Source organism: Podarcis filfolensis, assembly GCF_964270895.1.
Source record: "Podarcis filfolensis genome assembly, chromosome: 8".
NCBI lineage: Eukaryota > Metazoa > Chordata > Lepidosauria > Squamata > Lacertidae > Podarcis > Podarcis filfolensis.
In genome coordinates this window covers 59,901,946-59,922,845 of record NC_139611.1, presented here as the reverse complement: position 1 = coordinate 59,922,845, position 20,900 = coordinate 59,901,946, and the positions used below count along the sequence as shown (strand labels likewise).

Here is a 20,900-nt window from a genome sequence, read left to right as displayed (position 1 = left end):
CAAGAGATAACTCAAATTACCGAATTCTTCTGAAATGCTGTGGAATACAAGATTACTGTATATAGAATTCAACTTGCAGATAGCTAAATCAATCATTTGTCTATTCTTCTGTTTTCATTAAAGCTACTGCTGCCTTGGTATTTTTGTGTTTTGCCACCTTGATAGAATACTTGTGAACTGTTTCCTTCAAGCTATGTTCAAGCGCACTCCAGACTTCATTGCACTCCTATTTGTTGTTAGTTTTGTGAGCTTGTGGCTGAGAAGGGGTTTCAGCCAAGGACAGTAGGCTTACATTATAGACAGTAAAATGAGCATTGCATCCAACTCAACAACCGGCGTGATGAAAAACAAGGACAAAGCAAGCCATTTCATGGAGAAAGCTGCCTTGGGTGCTGTTTATGTTGAATGTCAGAATATAAGCTATTGCAAAAAGAACAATAGTGGTGAATTTTTTTCCAAAGCAGAATTGGTTTTTTGCCCCAGTGGAGGGTGGTGCCCCACTAACGCACTAATGCTCAAAGCCCCAGGCCCGAGTAGAGGGTCCTAATGCCCAGTGACAAAGCACATTCTTTTCTTGCAGAAGATCTACAGTTCAGTCTCCAGTGTATTCCATTAGAAGAATCAGGTTCTAGTTGGTGATATGAAAGGACTTCTTGCTTTAAACTCTGAAGAGCTGCTGCCTGTCAATACTGGACTCGGTGGACAAATAGTCTGACCTGCTATAAGACAGCTTTCTATGTTCCTGATTCCACCCACCTTCCAGATTTGCCCAGTCTCTTCTATCTGTTCTATTGCTCCCTTCCAAGCTGCATTCCCTCCCCCTTGCTATCACCTCCAAGGAGTTTTACATTAAAAACAAACCACTATATCAGGGCGAAAGATCACTCACATTTCTGCCATGTATCGTTTGAGCCTGAACTGCCTTGTACTAAATGACTGTGTGTCGGAAAGAACCATATAGACATAATATTTCAGCTTTGGCAAACTGTCATCACTTTGCTGTGCCCTCCCATGGGGATGAGCGATATACTTTCTTGATGGCATTTACAACAAAGCCCCCAACCTTGTAGAAGCCAGAAACACAAATAAGCAGACTAAGGACTCATCCAGCCCTTGCCCTGAAGCTTTCCCCCAAGGAAACCCGATCTTTACTGCTGAATTGGAGCAAATGTCAACTGAGTTTGGGGTTCGCTCCGATTTATCGCTAAAGAATGGGTTTTCCAGGGGAAAGTGGAGAGGCAAGGGAAAACTAATCAGTCCTGTGCTTTCTAGGCAAGAGACAAGCACAAGTTTGTATGAGCCCTAAAGTTGGATCCTGGAATATGTGTGAAGAAATATTAAATTTGCTTCTAAGCATGCATAGACTGCCTTCCCTACACTATGAAGCACCTCCAGCCGCATTGTTTTAGAGCAGGTCTTCCGAGACCTTAGGAAACTAGAGCCTGGAGTTTGTCCTTCAGTTGTGGGTGCCTAAGGATGGTGGTGGGCCAGTTCCGTTTGACCCATTTCCACATCCATTTGCATATATCATCATCATCCTCTTCCTCCATGCAAAAATTGGTCTAGGTAACCACCCACTAAGAGTGCCTCAGTATTATATGTACTTCTGTGCAAACCATTTTGGTTGGAGAACTACATCACAAAATCTGTAAGGAAGTGAGAATGACATAGGTTCGCCTGAAAATGCAAACTGAATACATCTTCTAATTCAACTTCATATTTTGCCTTCAGCTGATGATGCCTGTGGTGGAACACTTCGGGGGCAGAGTGGGATTATTTCGACCCCCCATTATCCTTCGGAGTACAGCAACAATGCAGACTGCACATGGACCATTCTGGCAGAGCCTGGGGACACCATCGCTTTGGTATTCCTGGATTTCCAGCTAGAAGACGAATACGACTTTTTAGAGGTTACTGGAACTGAAGGGTCCTCCCTATGGTAAGATGACGGCTATGCTTTCTTATATCTGTGGGTTATCTGCCAGTATATCTCGCAACTTTGGTGAATCTGTGGGGAAAGAAAACTCCAAGCCTCTACGTGTGTGTCCTTGCAGACTTAAATCAGACATATCTCTCTTTTTTTTTTTTTTTTTTTTAAATAATATTTATTGAAGTTTCCAAAATACAGAAAGAGAAGAAAAGAAATTATGAAGATACATTCAGAACCTTATTTTCAAACATCCACTTTCTGGGACTCCCCCCTTCCCCCACCCCTACTGTATTCCCCTTTCATATTGTTGTTTCCACAAGTTCTATTTCTGATTTAAAGCACAATTTATATACCCCATTGTTCAAATTTAAATTTATACAAACCTTATGCAACTCCCTTGATAAAAAAAAAGCAAAAGATCTCTCCCCATAGCCCACCCCCTTTTCTTTCCACAATGTCCCCCTTTTTTCCCATTAAAGTAAAAGCACACAGAATAAAAGTATAAAAAAATAAAAAATATATTAGAAAAAAGAAAACCAATTCAGAAAATAGTTGCAAGCCTTTGGATTCTAATTCTCCCTCCCCTTCCCCGGTTTAATTTCCCTTATCCTCCAATCTATGTTTCCAGCCTGGAAATCTTAAGTCCATCAATCCCATTTTTCCCCCAACTCCTTGCAGAATTATTTCCCATTTCTAGGATTACTTTCTTTAAAAATTAATTCTTAAATCTTTAAAAATGTCAAATTATAAAATTCCCCCCATTGTTCTTTCAAGGTTATAGTCCAGCTTCCTCTTGTTCCGCTGCTAAAACTTTCTTATTCAGAAGTTTAGTAACTCTACATGGGTTGTTGTTATTCAGGAACAAAAACTTGCGTTCAGTCCCTTCCTTCTTCAGTAAAGTATTCTGTTGTCTCCTTTTAGTCTAAACACCCTGTAGACAAGATTCAGTTTCCGTTTTGCAGCTTTCCCAGGAGATAACCAGTTCTGTGAAATTCCGGAGTGTTGTATTTTTCCCGGCTTACGCCCATCTTTGTAATGTCCCGAAACTCCTCTAGGGGGGTTGTTGTAACTTTGTTTCCAAAAATCCGATTGTTCTCCGTATTTTCGCCATTTTGTATTCAAGTCTTAACAAATTATATCAAGTTGTAACAAATTTGACCAGCAAGGTCCTTGTAATAAAATCCTCTTTAATATTCCGACTTTGACAGCTACTTTGACAGCTGTCAAAATCACCGGCTCTTTTCACCAGGCTCACTCCTCAATCGCCCCGGTTCCCAGGGAGGGGGGTGCATTTTCCTTCTCCTTCAATTCTTCCTCCAGCACAATTCTTGTACTTTCCCATCATGGAATTCTTAATTTAGCAAAGATACCGTTCTTTTTGGGCCTTGGCTTCCCAATCCTTGTTTTAAAATGTCTACAATAGGGAGGGGGACTGACTTCCTTTTTAGATCCCCCCCCGCTCGTCTCAAATCCCAAAAATTTTTCTTCTTTTAAACCCGATTTCCAATTTACTCACGGGTTGTTGTTAAAAGTCCAAATTCTCAATGGAAGAAGTCAGCGCTCTCCGCCGGATGGCATGCGGCTTCGCTCGGCAGGGATGGCAGAGGACTCAAAGCACCACGCTTCTCCCCGGCACCCGATCCGTAGCCTTTAAAAAGGCTCCTTCACGAGTCGGGAGGGCGCTAGCGGTGCTAGCCGAGTCTCCAAGTCCACGGCCCCCGTGGCCGTGGTTTCTAAGGGTCCCCGCATCGCCGGTGCGGTAAAACCCAGCCCCTGCCGAGCCGGCTCCCTCCGGAGCTCGGAGGGAGTCCGCCATTCGGCGATGGCGCCAACCCGGAAGTCAAATCAGACATATCTCTCAAGGCTTCCAAAATTAGTCTATTTTTAATGCAGTCTTTCATTCTCGTTGGTTGTTTTCTTTTAACACTGCTTTATGACCTGTATTATGTTTTATATTCTATTTCTGCACACCACTCGCGTACACTTTGATGTAGAACAGCAGATGAGTTCTGAAATAAAATAAATAAATAAAAGTAGAGGTATTTAAAAAGGGCACTGCAAGTCTTAAAAGCTGCAATATATCATAGGCAGCCTCTTTGATAGTCTGGGTCCAGATTTTTTTTAAGGATTTGTGGGATGTATCTCACATTAGTTACACTCAGAGTAAACGCACTGAAATTAATGAACATGACTAATTTAGATTTATTTCAGTGGGTCTTCTTTTAGCATAGCTGATGTTGTATACACAACCCTTTGCTGTTAGTGTTTGTGGAGTGCAGTTAAGTTCTGATTTTCCATACCGCTCACATTGGCATACAGATTTAATTGTATCTGTGCATTTATGATTTTAACTCTGAAATGAAATGCAGGGTGTCATCTATGATGCACTAAAGTTTTGCACTTAAAGGGAAGATTTCATGGTCAGGATTTGCAGCTTGTTATAGTCACTATTAAGAGCTTTTTAAAGCATGCAGTAATGAGAAATATCTAGATATTTTTGATAGCTTGGTTAAGCTTTGCAGCAATGGGCTTCTGTCTTTGATACATGTCCTTGCTGATGATTTCCGTAGCAGAGAGCTAGTTAAGTAGAATTTAAAGTGTAGGATGTAACGGTCCGTAACCTTGCTTTTTAGAATGGTGTGATTATTTTAAAATGGGTTGCTGTCTCTGTTATGGGAACTGTGGTGATCTTGCTAAAATTAGGTTTGCTCTGAACTGTGGCTTGGGATGAACCTCAGGCTCCTGTAGACCAGTCAAGCTCCCTTCCCTCTGGAACGCTACCATTGCCTCTGTCCATTTGTCTCTGTAACCATTGGTGGTGCTAGTTAAGTAATTAGGGTACACAATCCCTTGTTGGCTGGGTGAAACTCTGAACTTCTGCCACGGCACCTCATCCCCACCTCCATAAATTGTGAAGGGGAAGAAGATATTTGTGCTGCTGGAAATGTCCCACTGTTTTAGATTGAGATGTACCAGCAGTAACAGGAGCCATAAGACTTTTGAAACCAGGTGGTCTCAGTGTTGGTATGATGCTGTAACAGAGGTACATCTTGCAGGTTTCCCATAGTCATCTGGTTAGCCGCTATGAGCACAGGATGGTGGGCTAGATGGGTCATTGGCCTGATCCAGCAAGGCACTTCTTATGTTCTAATGCTGTTATGTTCAAATAAAATGGGGGTTCTTGCAAAGGCAATACAAATGTGTTTTGGGGAAGAACTCAAAGCAGGTTTTTATTTTCTAACTGCTCTGGAGGATTCTAGGGTGGGGAAATAGAATGAGACATGGAAACTTTAATTGCAATGAAATAATATTTAATCAAATATTAAATGGGAAGATGAAAGGAAGATACGTGAAGCAATTGGAAGCAGCCATGTGTCTTTTGTAGTATATTGCTTTTGCCTTAATTTCTAATGTGTAAGTATACCCTGGGCCCGTGTGACATTGACAAAGTATTTTTTATCAAGGCCCCCACTTGGGCTGCAGCGGCTGCTGACTCCAGGGCTTTACATGCAGGATGGGAATGCAGTCTCTTCAAAGACAAGGTCTTCCTTTTGGGCTCTGATGGCAGGATTAGCATTTTGTCACCTATCTCTCCCGCTCTCCCCTCCTGCTGTGTTACAAGACACTGTGACTGAGAGATACCCAGAATAAAAGATGCAGAGAATCATTCATGAAGGAGTCTTAAAATAACACAGGCTCCATCTGCTTAGAGCAAAATAAATCAATCTTCTCTTGTAATCACAGTTGTGTTTCTTTTTTATTTCCTGTGGTAAATAATTCTCAGTGGTGAAAAAGAGAGCAACCTTTGCATTTGGGGCTGGACCTGTGCTTTCTTTCTCAAAGGGAGGAGGACACAGAGGGCATGTCTTGAGGTCCAAGACAGGGTGCTTGTGAAGTATCTGAAGAAAAGAAACCAACTTGGGTGGAGTTTGGTGGCTGCCCAAATAAAATGCCACCATGGCAGTGGAAATGACCACCACCAGGTGGCTAAATTGGAGAAGGAATATGTTTTGTAAATTGGGGTGGGTGCGATGGAGGTCTTGTTAGTGCCAGCAGCATTTGTCTTGGATGTCCAGTAGCCACCAACCCCAACCCCGCCCCAAAAAATGACTTGGAATGATGTTGAATCATGGCAGCCACCCACTGTCTGCCATTGGCAGAAGAACTTGCTTCCACCACAGATAGGCTTTGTGTGCCTCTCACACATTTCTTGAAATTTTGCAGGTTTGGCAGCCCAGAGGTTTCACTTGTTTCTAATATTTCAAGTTCCAAAGTCTTGTTGAACATACTGCTGCATTGATAAAAACAGAGTATAAGTTCTGGCCCTTTGGTAGCTGTGGAAGGAGCATCAGGAGCTGGGAGCCACACACAGTAGAGTAGACACTTGTGTTGCCCAGGAAAAATCCCAGCCTGATCCAAAAGCCAGATCAGAGAGCCAGTGGTCAGCTTGGGTCAGTCACTCCAGAGCCTACGAGCACTTTACCATCCAGGGAATGCTCCAACCTACAGCCTCAGTGGCTCACCAGATAGGTTTGCAGAACACAGGCCTGCAGTTCCCCTGTTCTAGCCATGAAAAATGCTGACACAGATTTGAAATCTCCAGTAACTGCAAACATTCTTTTTCTCAAACATAATGCTGTAAGTGATTTGTGGTAGTTAGGTAGTGAAAAGGAGGTGGTGGAGGAGTGGAACTCTTTTCTAATTGACCAGATCATCCTTTCCTTGCCTTGTCACTCATAACCAATCCTTAGTCATTGTAGGTGACCAGGCAATTTACAAGATGTTGGGGGGGGGGGGAGGCCATTATTTCTACACTCCAAATCCTCTCAGGAAGGGGAAAGGTTGTCAACTGCTGACATAATTAGAGATATTGCTGGGTATTAAATTAAAAGGTAATGTGTTTACCACAGTTGTGTCACCATCAGAAGTAAAGACGTATTCATGTAGCTAATTTTATACTTGCCTGACAAGCTGTTTGGGGGGAATTATAGTCTGAGTTGTTGCAAAGCTATTAATCTGGGATAGCTGCCATTTAACTCGTACCCAATTGTTTAATGTTCCTGGAGCTTGCATGGAAATTAGATGTTGCTCTTTTTAATGCAGAAATGGCATTTATTAGTGTACGTTAATACTTTAGGGGGCAGTCACTTTCATCTGGTGCTGGCAAACTTCACAAGCTATGAAGCTTCTGAGGCTATTCAGGCCTTTGGCTTGTCTTGGTGTAGTGCTGGCAGCGAGTGCCTGTTGCAGGTAGGAGGGAGGTCAGCTTCTCCCAACAGCCTTTCTGTCTGTCCCTAAGGACAGAAAAGAGCCCAAGTTTGCAGCTGGTCCTGAATATGGGGTGGTATTATGCTACCATCAGGGGAAGGGCTGTAGCTCTGCAGTAGAGCATCTGCTTTGCATGTGAAGGTCTCTGGTTTGATCCCTGGTATCTCCAGGTAGGGCTGGAAAAGACTGCTGCCTAAAACATTAGAAAGCTGCTTCTAGCCATTACAGCCAGTATTGAGTTAGGTGGACCAATGGTCTGACACGCTATAATGCAGCTTGCTATGTTCGTAGGCAGAGATTTCTCCTGGGTATTTTGGATCTGCAAAATCTTGGTTAACAGTGATTAAGACCACATCAAGTCATGTGACCAGTTCTGATCTCTATAAGAGCTTTCAGATTATATCCAGTGAATGGAAGTAGGGATGGGGAACCTGTGGCCCTCCAGATTTTGTTGGGTACAATTGGCCGTTGGTATGCCGTCTGTGGTTGATGGGTGTTGAACAGCATGAATGAATCAGGGAGAAGACTAGCAAACAGTCTTTCTGTTATGCTTCTGCAGGACTTCGTCCTGCTGGATTATGCTATGTTAGTGGGTACTATGTGGATTTCCCCGCCCCCCTCCTCAGAGACTAGCTGCCTTGGGCTGCCTTTGGCAAACCTCATTATTTGTAAGAGTCCCTTTTCAGAAAAGGGCCAGGTCTCTGTTGTCTAAAGTAAGCCAGAGGGCTGCCCTTTCCAGTCTACTGGCCTGGAGAACTCCCCATGATTTCAGCATAATTTAATTTAGTATTCACAAGAAACCAACTTCTCAAGTTCTAGGCGCAGACTTGGAAAAGGCTTTTCAAATTTTACTTTTGAAAGCTGCCAAAGAATACCCAGAGGTTGGTAATTAAATTCAAATGATTCATTTCCCCCCTTCTTTTTGTAAGTAATTTTTGCCAGTGGGGGTGGGGGTGGAGTGGGCTGAGAGAGAGAAGAAATCTGGTGTTTTGTTTAAAATATGTTTATGATTCTGTTTCACAATACTGCTAGAAATCATTTCCCCTTTTGCCTTTTAATTTCCTTTATTAAAACAAAATAAGAGCCATGATTTTAATTATTAGCAACATGCCAGATAGACTCAAGGCCAAATTATGCATTCTGACTCAAATATTTAATAAGAATTATAAACAGCTATAATTAGGTCAAAAAACTCATAGAAAACACACAGAAAAATTTGAACCATCCATGTAGCAAACTTGTGTTGGATGTGGTGCCATGCTTCAGGATGGAAGAGGCACAACCATAACTGGAGGCAGCATAAAATCAAAGAATTGGAGGGTTGGAGGAATCACAACTGAAAAAAATCCCTGACTGATAGCCACCCAACCTCTATTTAAAAACTTCTAAAAAAAGAGTCCTCCACCCTCTGAGGTTGTCCGTCCCACCATGGAACAGCTGTTACCATCAGAAAGTTCTTCCTAAAATTTTGTCGGAATATCCTTTCCTGTCATTTTAATCCATTTGTTTGGGTCCTACATTCTGGAGCAGCAGAAAACAAACTTGCTCCATCTTCTATGTGACAGCCCTTCAGATATTTGAAGATGGATAGCATATCACCTCTCAGTCTTCTCTTCTCCAGTCTAAATGTACCCAACTCTCTCAACGATTCCTCATAAGTCTTGGTTTCCAGACTCTTGAACATCCTGGTCACCCTCCTCTGTACATGTTCCAGCTTGCCAGTATTATCCTTAAAATGTGTTGCCCAGAACTGGACACAGTACTTCAGGTGTGGTCTGACCAAGGCAGAATAGAGCAGTGCTATTACTTCCCTTGATCAGGATACTATACTTCTGTTGATGCAGCCTAGAGTGGCATTAGCCTTTTTTCTTCTGCTGCTTCACACAGTTGACTCATGCTAAACTTGTGGTCCCTTAAAAACCCCATATTCTTTCTGCATGCATTGTTGTCAAGTCATATTTTTCCTGCACAAGTTGAGAACCTTACATTTGTTCCTAATGGAATTTGTTTTGTTAGTTTTGGCCCAGTTCTTCAGTCTTGAATCCCAATTCTGCCTTCTGCAGCATCAGCTACCTCTCCCTGGTTGGTGTCATCCTGCATCCAAGTCATTTATAAAGATGTTGAACAACATTGAGTCCTGGAAAAAACCCTGCGGCATCCCACTTGTCACTCTTTTCCAGAAAGAGGAGGAAGCATCTGTACGCAAAACAGCTCGACAGAAGTTTTTAAGCCTGGAGACAACAAGAAAGAATTGGCAGCGTGCTAGTAGCTCATTCTCGAGCTAGGACAATTTTACAGTGCCAGGTGGGATGTGTTTTGTCTCTGCCCCTCCTCATCTTTCCAAAGGCATGAGCTGCTTTAGTAGTCTCCTTATGTGACAGTCCAGTGGTGATCAAGCAAGGCCCTCCAGCTGCCAATTTCCTTTTAGTAGAAAAAACCAATGTGCCTGGGCTGCATGGCCAAAGTTCCAAGTCTGAGATCCCAGCTACCTTAAATCTTTCAGAATTCACGTCCAGAATAACCCCCTCCCTCAAAAAGAAGGGCTTGCCTAATGAGACTCCATCACACACACAAAAGTCTTGCCTTAACTCACTTTTGTGTCAGGACTCACAACTGACAGAGCAGGGCATTACATCAATACTTGCCTTCTAGATTTGGGATCCAAGGTTTGGAAGAAAAATGGGCACTTGCAGGCAAGTCTTACAGCTTCTACATTTCCCATTTATATAGAGAAATTAGTGTTGTTGTTGTTGTTTTCAAGGCTGCTACTAGCAGATTAGTAGTGACTAAATCATGTACCCTGCTAAGGCATTAGTCAACTATTTATTCCCTCTTGTTTCTATATAAAAAACCTGTTTCTGGCTTAAGACTAGAAAGTTACCTTTTTAAAGAAATTAACCAGTTTAAAATTTATTCAGCCAGGCTTAAGATATTCACTCCTAATGCCTGGGATGGTGTGAGGGAGAAATGGTCTCGATACATAATAACAGTGTATTGTGGCTGTTCCTAACACAAAATTGGGGTGCCATTTTGGAGGAGTAATTGCTGCCCCCTCTGTTTATGTCTGTATACAATTATGTCTCAGGATAACCTATACATGCCAGCGGTCTGGTTCTACATACCAAGTGCTAAGAGACTGAGCTATGAACCAGGTGCCCTCTTGTCTGAATATCACTTCTACCATGAACTCAGCAGACAAGCCTCTCTCTCTCTGCTTCATTCTTTCCCATCCACTAAAACTGAGGATAATAATAGTGACTTGCCTTACAGGATTGTTGTTAGAATTAGGACCAGATAACGTGAAAAAGTTAGAACACTAAAACACTATACAAATGTTAACTACTAGCAGCAACAAATATTAAGTAGCAGTCATAGTCATAGTTGTTGCTAAGTTTAGGTTCATTAAATTTATGTATCACTTCCCACTAAAAAGTCCTTAAGTGATATATAAGCAAGTAAATAAATGCATGTCAAAGGCACAAATCAATTTCTCCCCTATATGCATAAAAATATCAGACTGTCACCATGCTGCAGTTAGTGTGGCTGCCAGTAGGTGGCCTCACACCTGCAGTGAGGTGTAATGAAGGGGGAGGCACTTCACGTAGCAGTTTAGCAAGCTGCTGTACAAAGCACCTCTCCAATTCCATTAAAATGGGGTAGGGATGAGCTGGGAGGGCAGGGGGCAGGTGGTGAGCTTGTGGGTATAGGCAAGGGGGTGGATGAAGTGGAAAGTGAGAAGGTTTGCTTAGGTGTGGAGGAAGAGTGGTTGGCAAGGTAGGGTTTGCGAGTGGAGAAAGTAGAGCAGCAATCCTTTAATAAAAAGGATGATAGTTTGACCTGCATTAGATTTAATCCCAAGAGTGAGCTTTTGAGCCTTGTTGCAAATTTTGTTCCTCGGCTCTACTCCAGAGTGAGTTTCTCTATACATCAGGACAGCTTTGTTGTTCTTCTGCAGATGAAATGAGAATGCCATAGATGTGTCATGCAGCCATTGCTTCAGTTGCGAGAAAGCAGCATTTTGCTAAACTTCTTTCTGAGTTTGACATGTGCTAGGGCATTTGTTTGCTTCCTGCATTTGACCTCCTGGCTTTTGGCTCTTACCTGCCTCAGGCTCACATGGATATCATGTTACCAGGTGGGTGTGAAACAGGCAGTCCAGGAGTGGTTCACCACATGCGGATCACCTAACAATGAAACGACACTTCACACAGCTCATGAAACAACACTTTTTACAGCCCCTTTAATGGCAATTGCACTGTTTCTGGTGAGATCTTGGGCCCTCCTGTTTTCCTGAAAAGTGTGAAATGAAGCTGTAATGGAGATGGAATAAAAGTAGGAGAGAAGCAGTGAGGGGGAATGAAAAGCCTTCTAGCCAATTAGAAATGACAGTTCTGGGTTTTCTCGCCTGGTAGGGAAATGTTGGCAACATATTCTAGTTCAGTGGGCCTTCCCTAATTGTGTTTTCTCTTGTAGGGAACGGGTGAACAGGCTTTATAGAAGAATAGAAAACAAAAATACCATATATATTTTCTGCCATATTGACCCTCTCGTTTTCTAAAGCTATTGTTTCCACCTCTCAGCCATCACCAGAACACAGGGATATAAACAGGCATCAACATTCACCTCTCCTAGATTTCTTGTTGGTTTAGACCAAATTATTGTCAAGCTGGAAAGGTGAAGTGGGAAAGGTAGAAGGAGGCTTCACAATAGTAAGGAGAGCAAGTCTTCAAGTTGCTTTAACTGTTGCACTGCACTGCTCAGCACAGATGGATGCTCAGGTCAAATGTATTCTGGTCTGCAGAATTTTCATGTGTTCCCCCATTAGTTGGTTCCTTCTTGCATCTGCAAGAAGTTTGCCATAAAAAAGAACCTGCTTGAAAATTCATATTAAAAACAGATTTATTTATTTTTTAAAAAAAATCCTCTCCAATTTATGCATTTAAAAACGTATTTTGATATACTTGTGAGTTGAGAAATTATTTGAACATCCTTAAAGGTAAAGGGACCCCTGACCGTTAGGTCCAGTCGCGGACGACTCTGGGGTTGCGACACTCATCTCACTTTACTGGCCGAGGGAGCCGGCGTACAGCTTCCGGGTCATGTGGCCAGCATGACTAAGCCGCTTTTGGCAAACCAGAGCAGCGAATGGAAACGCCGTGCATCCTTCTTAGGTACATCCTTACTTAGGCTAAATGTCTCTTATTAGGATTTAAGAGATATAGCCTATAATGCCCCATATGAGTTTCTCTGGCCAGCATTCTTCTTATTCTGAATTCTGGTATAGTTAGGAGAATTTCTAGAATTAATTCCAGCACTGAAGTATGTGCAGTTTGCTGCAGTTTTGGCTTCCTCAGTTCATTTGCATCTCTTCCCTAAATACAGTTTTCTGTATTTAGAAATTTTGGTAGTTGGGCCACGGTAGGCCATCACTGAGGCATATAGATTGAAATGGATTATAGAACAATGCTATTGTCCCTGGGAGCTCTCCCTGGTCCTGTAGTACCTAAACTGGCCAGTTGCTGTAACCAACTCTCTAGCATCTGAGACCTGCTCCTTGTTGCTTCATCCTAATGCTGATTTCTCAATAGATCATCTCTCCTCACCTTATCCATCAAATAAAATCTGGAGTCCAATACATGATTTAGACTTTAACCCTTGGGGCCAAGTGTGCTCCGGTATCAAAAGTTTAATCTAACAAGATATCTGAATTTGCCATGAACTGCAAGCATAGAGATATTTTGCTTTGGCTTTTCCCTTGGAGGTGAATTTAACCTGGAATAATTTCAGGCACTTGAAATAAGGTTGGGTTATTCATTAATTGATAGCCTCTCCATCAAAATGCTGTCAATGCAAGCCATAAAACCAAACTGCAATAGCTTGCAGTTTCTTAAGGCAAGTGTTCTTAGATATTGCAATGATGAATATGGAAGTTAAAAGTGTAATATCATTTAATTGATTTTTATAACTTTTGGCCAATTGTCATTAAACATTTAGCTTTCAGGGGGAGTGTAGGGAAAGAGGCTCTGGTGGTTAAATGACACATTTTTACAACTGTTCTGTCCCCAGAATATGAACAGCTTCCTCATCATAGTTAATTATTGCTTTGCCACTGAACAGTGTCTTCTGTAATGATGATGAACAGCTTTTGATTTTAGTACTGTTTAAGGACATATAGTTGGAAGATAAAATTGGAGACCAGCTTTGAAATGTACTTTGCAAAGAAAAGGGAAGAACTTACAAAGTGATCCTTACGGGAAGCTAAGTGGTAGAGCAGCTGTTTTAAATGCAGAATGTCCCAGGTTCAATCCCTGGTGTCCCTGGGTAGGGCTGGGAGTATCCCCTGCCTGAAACTTTGGAGAGCTGCTGCCAGTCAGTGTAAGCAGTACTGAGCTAGGTGGACCAACAATCGATCACACCCTGAGTGTTCTCAGGTGGCTTCCTGTGCTCCCATTCTGGTAAGCAGTATTGATTTGTGAACTAGTAGATTATAACAAAAGTCATTCTAACAGAAATCCTTTCAGAGGGTTGGGCCCAAAGAACATTGCAAAAGCGTCTGTGTCACTCTGTAATAGATGTGTTCCACATCAGTTTTGTGTGTGAGGTTGTGCAAATGGAAGAACACCTTGCCCAACTTTCTAGTGTGAGGTGCAAAACAACCCTTCCGTGAGCAAGCAGGATAAGTTACTATCTCATCAGGGCACATTGATGATGTTGATTTAAAAAGCACAAACACTGAAAACAATTTGTATAACATGTCCTCAGAAATAAAGAGCAGCTGTGAAACTAAAGGATTTCTGCAAGATCCACAAGTGCCTTGACCAGGGAGAGCCTAGCTGGTGTCCTCCATATGCTATTTTATGACATCTGTGACTGTTGGAGCTGGGGTTGATGGAAACTGGAGTCCAAGAACACACTGCCTATCCCCAGCCTAAGGTCTTGCTGTATAGTTTTTGTCAGCTACTGAGAGGCTAGAGCTGAGAGCACTGTAGGACTTGTATTGCTATCCTGATGAAATTGCAGGCAGTTCCCACCAGACCTGCTGCACTTCTGTAGCTTGGACAATGGGTTGCTATTCCTCTGCACAGGCATCCTTGCCTCTGGTCTTTCCATCCCAAATACTTGCCCAGACTTTGATTTGAGAGTCTGACAGCTCTCACCAAAAAGTGCTGGAAAGTGAGTTGTAGACTGACCCTATCCACATGATCAGTTCTTGGTCTCTATCCCAATTGGGGTCAAGCAAATCAGTTGTTAGAAACTTTTCTTTAAACACACAGGTTTTCTCTCTGTTGCTGTTTGAATGTTAATTACCATCTTGTAACTGTGTGGAAGTCAGTTCAGTATGTATGATGTATCTTTAAAATAACAGTGCAAAATTAGATCCTAAAGCTAGTGATTATTTCCCTGGCTCCCATAGCCTTGCCTGTGCTCTTTTGAAATTTGCCCTATTCCCAGGTAAGAGTTGTGATCTGAGAAAGAGCTTCGTTTGCCCAGGGTTGTCTGATCCCAGTCATGGTTGCCTTCTTTCATTTCTAGTGCTGTGAACACTTTACTTAGATTAAGAACTGGATAAAGCTATTACATAGGTGGTACCTCACACTGCTTAGGTTGTCTGCTTAAGTTAAAACACTAAAAAAAGGATTAATATCTCAACTTTCTAAGCATCTAGGTAGGCATGTCTAAACAGGAATGTTTTGAGCAGGTCTGAAAGCAGTACACCGAAGGCGCCTGCTTGGTCTCAATAAGCAGGGAGTTCCAAATTTTAGGTGCAGCCACACTAAATGATCAAGTTCTTAAAATGTGGAAGGGGTGTCATGTGGCACCTGTAGTAGTATTTGAAGCAGTTGTGTAGGCACATCTGGGATAAAGCAATCTCGTAGGTACAGAGGTACCTTGGGTTATATATACTTCAGGTTACATACGCTTCAGGTTACAGACTCCGCTAACCCAGAAATAGTACCTCGGGTTAAGAACTTTGTTCAGGATGAGAACAGAAATCGTGTTCCGGCAGTGCGGCGGCAGCAGGAGGCCCCATTAGCTAAAGTGGTGCTTCAGGTTAAGAACAGTTTCAGGTTAAGAACGGACCTCTGGAATGAATTAAGTACTTAACCCGAGGTACCACTGTAAACTGGTCCCAATATGTTAAGGGCTTTCTATACTAATAGTAACACATTGAACCTCGCCCAGCAGCAAATCTGCAAACAGTGCAGATCTCTGAGCACAGGTGTTTTGTGCTGACAAGACCTCAATCCTTCTGGTTCAAGTGTGAGGAAAACCCAACATAAGCAAAAATTATATGGACTGGACAATTGCCTGTCTCTAGAAATATTGTGTCACTAAACTGCCACTTTTTTTTTTAACTCTTCTTTGGTGAAGTTTGTCGCACATGGAAGGGTCAGAATTTTGTGCATGGAACCATCTCCAGCAAAGTTTGCAAAGGAGTTCTGAATAGGAGTCTCTGGAGGGTCTCTGGGCATGTAAGTGGCTTTGAAGATGCTATTAGCTACTCACTCGATCTTCCTTTTCCTCCTCCCAAGGGTGTGCACAAAGCTGCCTTCAGGTACCTCTAGCCCCTTCAGTAGGTTTCAGAACTGTGTTCTTCCGATTGACATTACAATAGCAAATTGCAAGTCAGTGAGCTGAATACTGCCTGATGGGAAACAGCTGACCAAGCTCCCTTTCCATGTTTTGCTTCACTGTCTGCTGTTTTAACAACTTGAGTTCATCGACAGTGCCATCAGAAAGCCTTGCCTCTGGCACTGAGGGACTTGTCTTACTAAATGTGTATATACTAGACACTCTGTGTATATGCTACAGTCTATAGACAGGAACCCTGGAAGCATCAGTACCAGGAATCAGTTTTGCCTAGAAACCATATTGGGGGGGGGGGAGGGAGGGGAGAGAGATGAATTTGGTTATTCAAGAATGGATCCCCTCTAAAGGGACGCAGGTGGCACTGTGGTCTAAACCACAGAGCCTAAGGCTTGCTGGTCAGAAGGTTGGCGGTTTGAATCCCCACAACGGGGTGAGCTTCCGTTCCTTGGTCCCTGTTCCTGCCAATCTAGCAGTTCAAAAGCATGTCAAAGTGCAAGTAGATAAATAGGTACTGCTCTGGCGGGAAGGTAAACGGCGTTTCCATGTGCTGCTGTGCTTTGCCAGAAGCGGCTTAGTCATGCTGGCTACATGACCCGGCTACCTCAGCCAGTAAAGCGAGATGAGTGCCGCAACCCCAGAGTTGACTGGACCTAAAGGTCAGGGATCCCTTTACTAAACATGCTCAGAGACACCCACATTATTATTGCACTGTATTTTAGAATAAAAGTCTCAGATGAGAGGCAATTGCTGGAGGCAGATTTTGGTTAGCCATGGCAAAAGATTTTATCTCCAATGCTTCTCTCTCCAATGTATTTCACTGGAAAGGGCATTTCTAATGTGTCAGGAAATGTGATGTTGATGTAGTCTACGTGGAATCAAAGGCCTCAGATAAAGGAAATAATGTCTGTTATCACCTGATTCCTCCTCTTGGTTCTTTCCAATGCCACCATAAGGCATTTTGTTGTACATGACTTTGCAAGGGCCACTTGTGAAAATACTTATTGTACCATTCAGTCATCAATTCCTGCCTTCATCTTCCCCCTCCCCCCACAGTGGTGTTTCCTGTGGTACCTATTTATCTACTTGCACTGGTATGTTTTTGAACTGCTAGGTTGGCAGGAGCTGGGGCAGAGCAACGGGAGCTCACCCTGTCTTGCAGATTCAAACTCTTGACCTTGTAATCTGCAAGCCCCAGAGGCTTGGTGGTTTAAACCACAATGCCACCTGCGTTCCCAATGGCGTTTCCCTGCGCTCTGGCTTCTGTCATGGTGTGCTGTTGCACCAGAAGCAGTTTAGTCATGTTGGCCACATGACCCGGAAAAACTGACTGTGGGCAAACACAGGCTCTTTCAGCCTGAAAGCGCATATGAGTACCTCACCCCATAGTCAAATTTGACTGGACTTAACCATCTGTCCAGGTGTTTCCTGAAACAGACTGCTTCACCCTGATTCATAAGTGGGTTGCCCCTGGTTTTCCCATCTATTATAATGGAGCCTTTGGGGATGGCTCCTTGGCTGTCCTCTGTCTGTCCGCCTCTTTTGCCAATTTCCAGTCACACATGGTTCCTATGTCTTGCCTGAAGCCTTATGAAACTTGCAGGATCCACCTTTGTTTGCTGGAGGCTGTGGCTGTTTCTCTGTGCATCAACAGATCTTGCTAGCTTCCACCTTCTGCCTAGGGCAAAGCTCATTCCACCACTTGATTGACTGAGTGAGTGATTGATTTAGGGTATATTGGATTTCTTTTACAACCCCCTCCAGAGCTTAATGTAACACCCCCAGAAGCCCGACTTTTGCACATTGTTTTTGAATTCTGCACTGTGCCACACTGGGTTGTGGATGGAGGAGCCCAAGGTGTCATGGATGGGGTGCTGCATGTTCCATTACTGTTGAATCCTCATGTGCACCATCAAACTTGCATTCATTCTGAAACTTGAAATCCAGTTTGTTGGCAGGAGCTGCCCTTCCAGACAGCTGTCTTGGAGAGAAGCCACAATCCTGCTTATTAAATCCTTAGCATGGCCTTCCCTTTTTCATTCTGGTGTGGCTGGAGGGTGCATTACACTTCTGCAGTTGGGCCGCGGGTTCTTTTCCCATCCCCCTTCCCTCTGGCTGTCTTCGCTCCCCTTCTGCAGCAAGGCAGTTAAGAAAAAGAATTCACAACACATTACAGTGCAGAGACCCTTTGACCTTTCCTGCTTTGTTTCATTCAATAAAACATGATTAGATTTTATAAAGTGTTTCCTGACTAATCTGATTTCCTTCACCTCCCCTGCTCCTCAGCATACTTGAAATATGATTAATTTAGCTTGCTAGATAGGCCAGGGTGTTTTCCCCATGAACACATACACCAGCCTTCCCCAACTTGGTGATGTCCAGATGTTTTGGACTACATCCCCCATCAACTCCAGCCAACAATGTTGTGGAGTTGACTTACTGGGGTGATGTTGTGGTGCAATGTCACCACAGTGCCATATTTTTATCTGTATTTCCTGATCCTACACACTTACAGTGGTATCTCAGGTTAAGTACTTAATTCGTTCTGGAGGTCCATTCTTAACCTGAAACTGTTCTTAACCTGAAGCACCACTTTAGCTAATGGGGCCTCCTGCTGCCGCCGTGCCACCGGAGCACGATTTCTATTCTTATCTTGAAGCAAAGTTCTTAACCCGAGGTAATATTTCTGGGTTAGTGGAGTCTGTAACCTGAAGCGTATGTAACCTGAGGTACCACTGTACTCTCCCATGTATATAGCAAGCTGCCTTGTACCAAGTCAGACTGTTGTTCCACCTAGCTCAAGATTGTAGCAGTGGCTTTGCAAGGTTTCCACTGGGTTTCTCCAGGGTTTCAGGAAAGAGACATTCCCAGCCCCACATGGAGTTGCCAGGAATTGAACCTGGGATGTTCTGCATGCAAAGTGAATGTTATGGGACTGAGCTTATAGCCCTTCTACAATTCTGGGACAATTGCTATGGTCCCAGTTCATGCCATTCTTTTCGCTATTGGTGCTAGGTACATGGCACCCTTTATAGGACAAATTCCCCAGGAAACACTGGCTGCTGATAGCATCATTATAATTTTATTTTCAAATACACTGGTTGAGCAGGCATTATCAGGGTCGAGGAGCAAGCTTACAGGCTAGCAGTGCTAGTCCCAATACAGCATTAGTTCATTGCTGTTGCTGTTGTTGATGATGATGGTGATGATTTTAAAAAGAAATCATCAATGACATGACCTCAGTGAGCTGAAAAATAGACAGACGTGTTGTTCATAGTATGTTGTGGATTGTTGTTGTTGTTTAGTCATTTAGTCATGTTCGACTCTTCTTGACCCCGTGGACCTGAGCACGTCAGGCACTCCTGTCTTCTACTGCCTCCCACAGTTTGGTCAAACTCATGTTGGTAGCTTCGAGAACACTGTCCAACCATCTCGTCCTCTGTCTTCCCCTTCTCCTTGTGCCCTCCATCTTTCCCAACATCAGGGTCTTTTCCAGGGAGTCTTCTCTTCTCATGATGTGGCGAAAGTATTGGAGCCTCAGCTTCAGGATCTGTCCTTCCAGTGAGCACTCAGGGCTGATTTCCTTCAGAATGGGTAGGTTTGATCTTCTTGCAGTCCATGGGACTCTCAAGAGTCTCCTCCAGCACCATAATTCGAAAGCATCAATTCTTTGGTGATCAGCCTTCTTTATGGTCCGGATTACCACTGGTCCTAATTTCGCATTAGCGTCCTTGGTCTCCATCAATAGACATAAAGAGGATGGCATGTTATCAATACACTAACTTAAATTCTAATTTACATAGTTTATGGTTTGTTGGCTTTGTCTTCAAATCCATGTCATTGTGAGAGTGTACAATGTTGAGAGTATGACAATAAGAATGTGAAGCTGGAGAAGTATTTAAACATTCCCATTTGCTGGTTCTTCACCCCTCATCCTTCTGAATCTTACCCTTGCTTCCAAAAATAAATTTTTACCTGCAGGCTAAAAAAGAAATTATTGGCAGGTTATGCAAATGTAGCTCCGAGAGAGAGAGAGAGAAAGAAAAAGAGAAATTGGATGGAAATACTGCTTAAAGATGAACAGCAAAATGAAATCCTATAGACATGTGGAGCTAGAAAGTGGGGAACTGGAAGTCTACCCTCCCTAAGAATTCAGTAAAATTCATAGTGAGGTGTGCCCAATGTCAAGTAGTAGTAGGAATATGTCTATCAAATCCAAGGCTATTGTGGTTGAGCCATGGGTCTATGGAGATGTGGTTTAGGACATGTTCATAAAAGGACATGGGAACATAACCCAATGCATAACCTGTTGTTTTTCTCCCCTCTCTCTGAACATTGAGAAACTTAATGAGGTCAATGACACATGGCTTGCCATGTACATGTGAAGAGGATCTAGGGGTCTTTAGCAGACTACAAGCTTAACAAGAGTCAACAGTGTGATGCAGCAGCATCAGCAACAACAAAAACTACCGCTATTCTAGGCTGCATCAACAGAAGTATAATGTCTGGATCAAGGGAAGAATAGTACCACACTCTTCTGCCTTGGTCAGACCACACCTGGAATGCTGTGTCCAGTTCTGTGCACCACAGTTTAAGAAGGGCATTGACAAGCATGAACACGTGCAGAGGAGGGTGACCAAGTTGATCAAGGATCTGGAAACCAAGCCTTATGGGAAAGGGTTGAGGAAGTTCATTGTGTTTAGTCTGGAAAAGAGGAGATTGAGAGGAGATATCCATCTTCAAATATCTAAACGGCTGTCACATGGAAGATGGTACAAGCTTGTTTTCTCCTGCTCCGCAGGGTAGGACTCGAACCAGTGACTTCAAGTTACAAGAAAGGATATTCAGACTAAACATCAGGAAGAACTTTCTGGCCGTAAGAGCTGTTTGACAGTGGAACAGTTTCCCTTGGGAAGTTGTGGACTTCCTTTCCTTGGAGGCTTTTAAGAAGAGGTTGAATGGCCATCTGTTATGGATGTTTGAGCTGTGATTATTGCATTGCAAGGGTTTAGACTAGATGGCTCTTGGGGTCCCTTCCAACTCTACAATTATGGGATTCTACGACCCCTCGCCACCCCAGTGCCCCATCCCAAGAGTCAGCAAAACAGCATCT

General features: G+C 43.1%; 1 protein-coding gene across 4 annotated transcripts in view; it reads left to right on the top strand.

The window, feature by feature from the left end:
- Positions 1–20,900, top strand: part of CSMD2 (CUB and Sushi multiple domains 2) — a 486,383-nt gene that overhangs the window by 161,223 nt on the left and 304,260 nt on the right. For all 4 annotated transcript variants that reach the window (XM_083625414.1, XM_083625410.1, XM_083625416.1 and 1 more), the window contains exon 5: positions 1,732–1,939. In XM_083625414.1, coding sequence (XP_083481540.1) covers positions 1,732–1,939 — 208 coding nt within the window. The remainder of the gene's footprint in view (positions 1–1,731; positions 1,940–20,900) is intronic.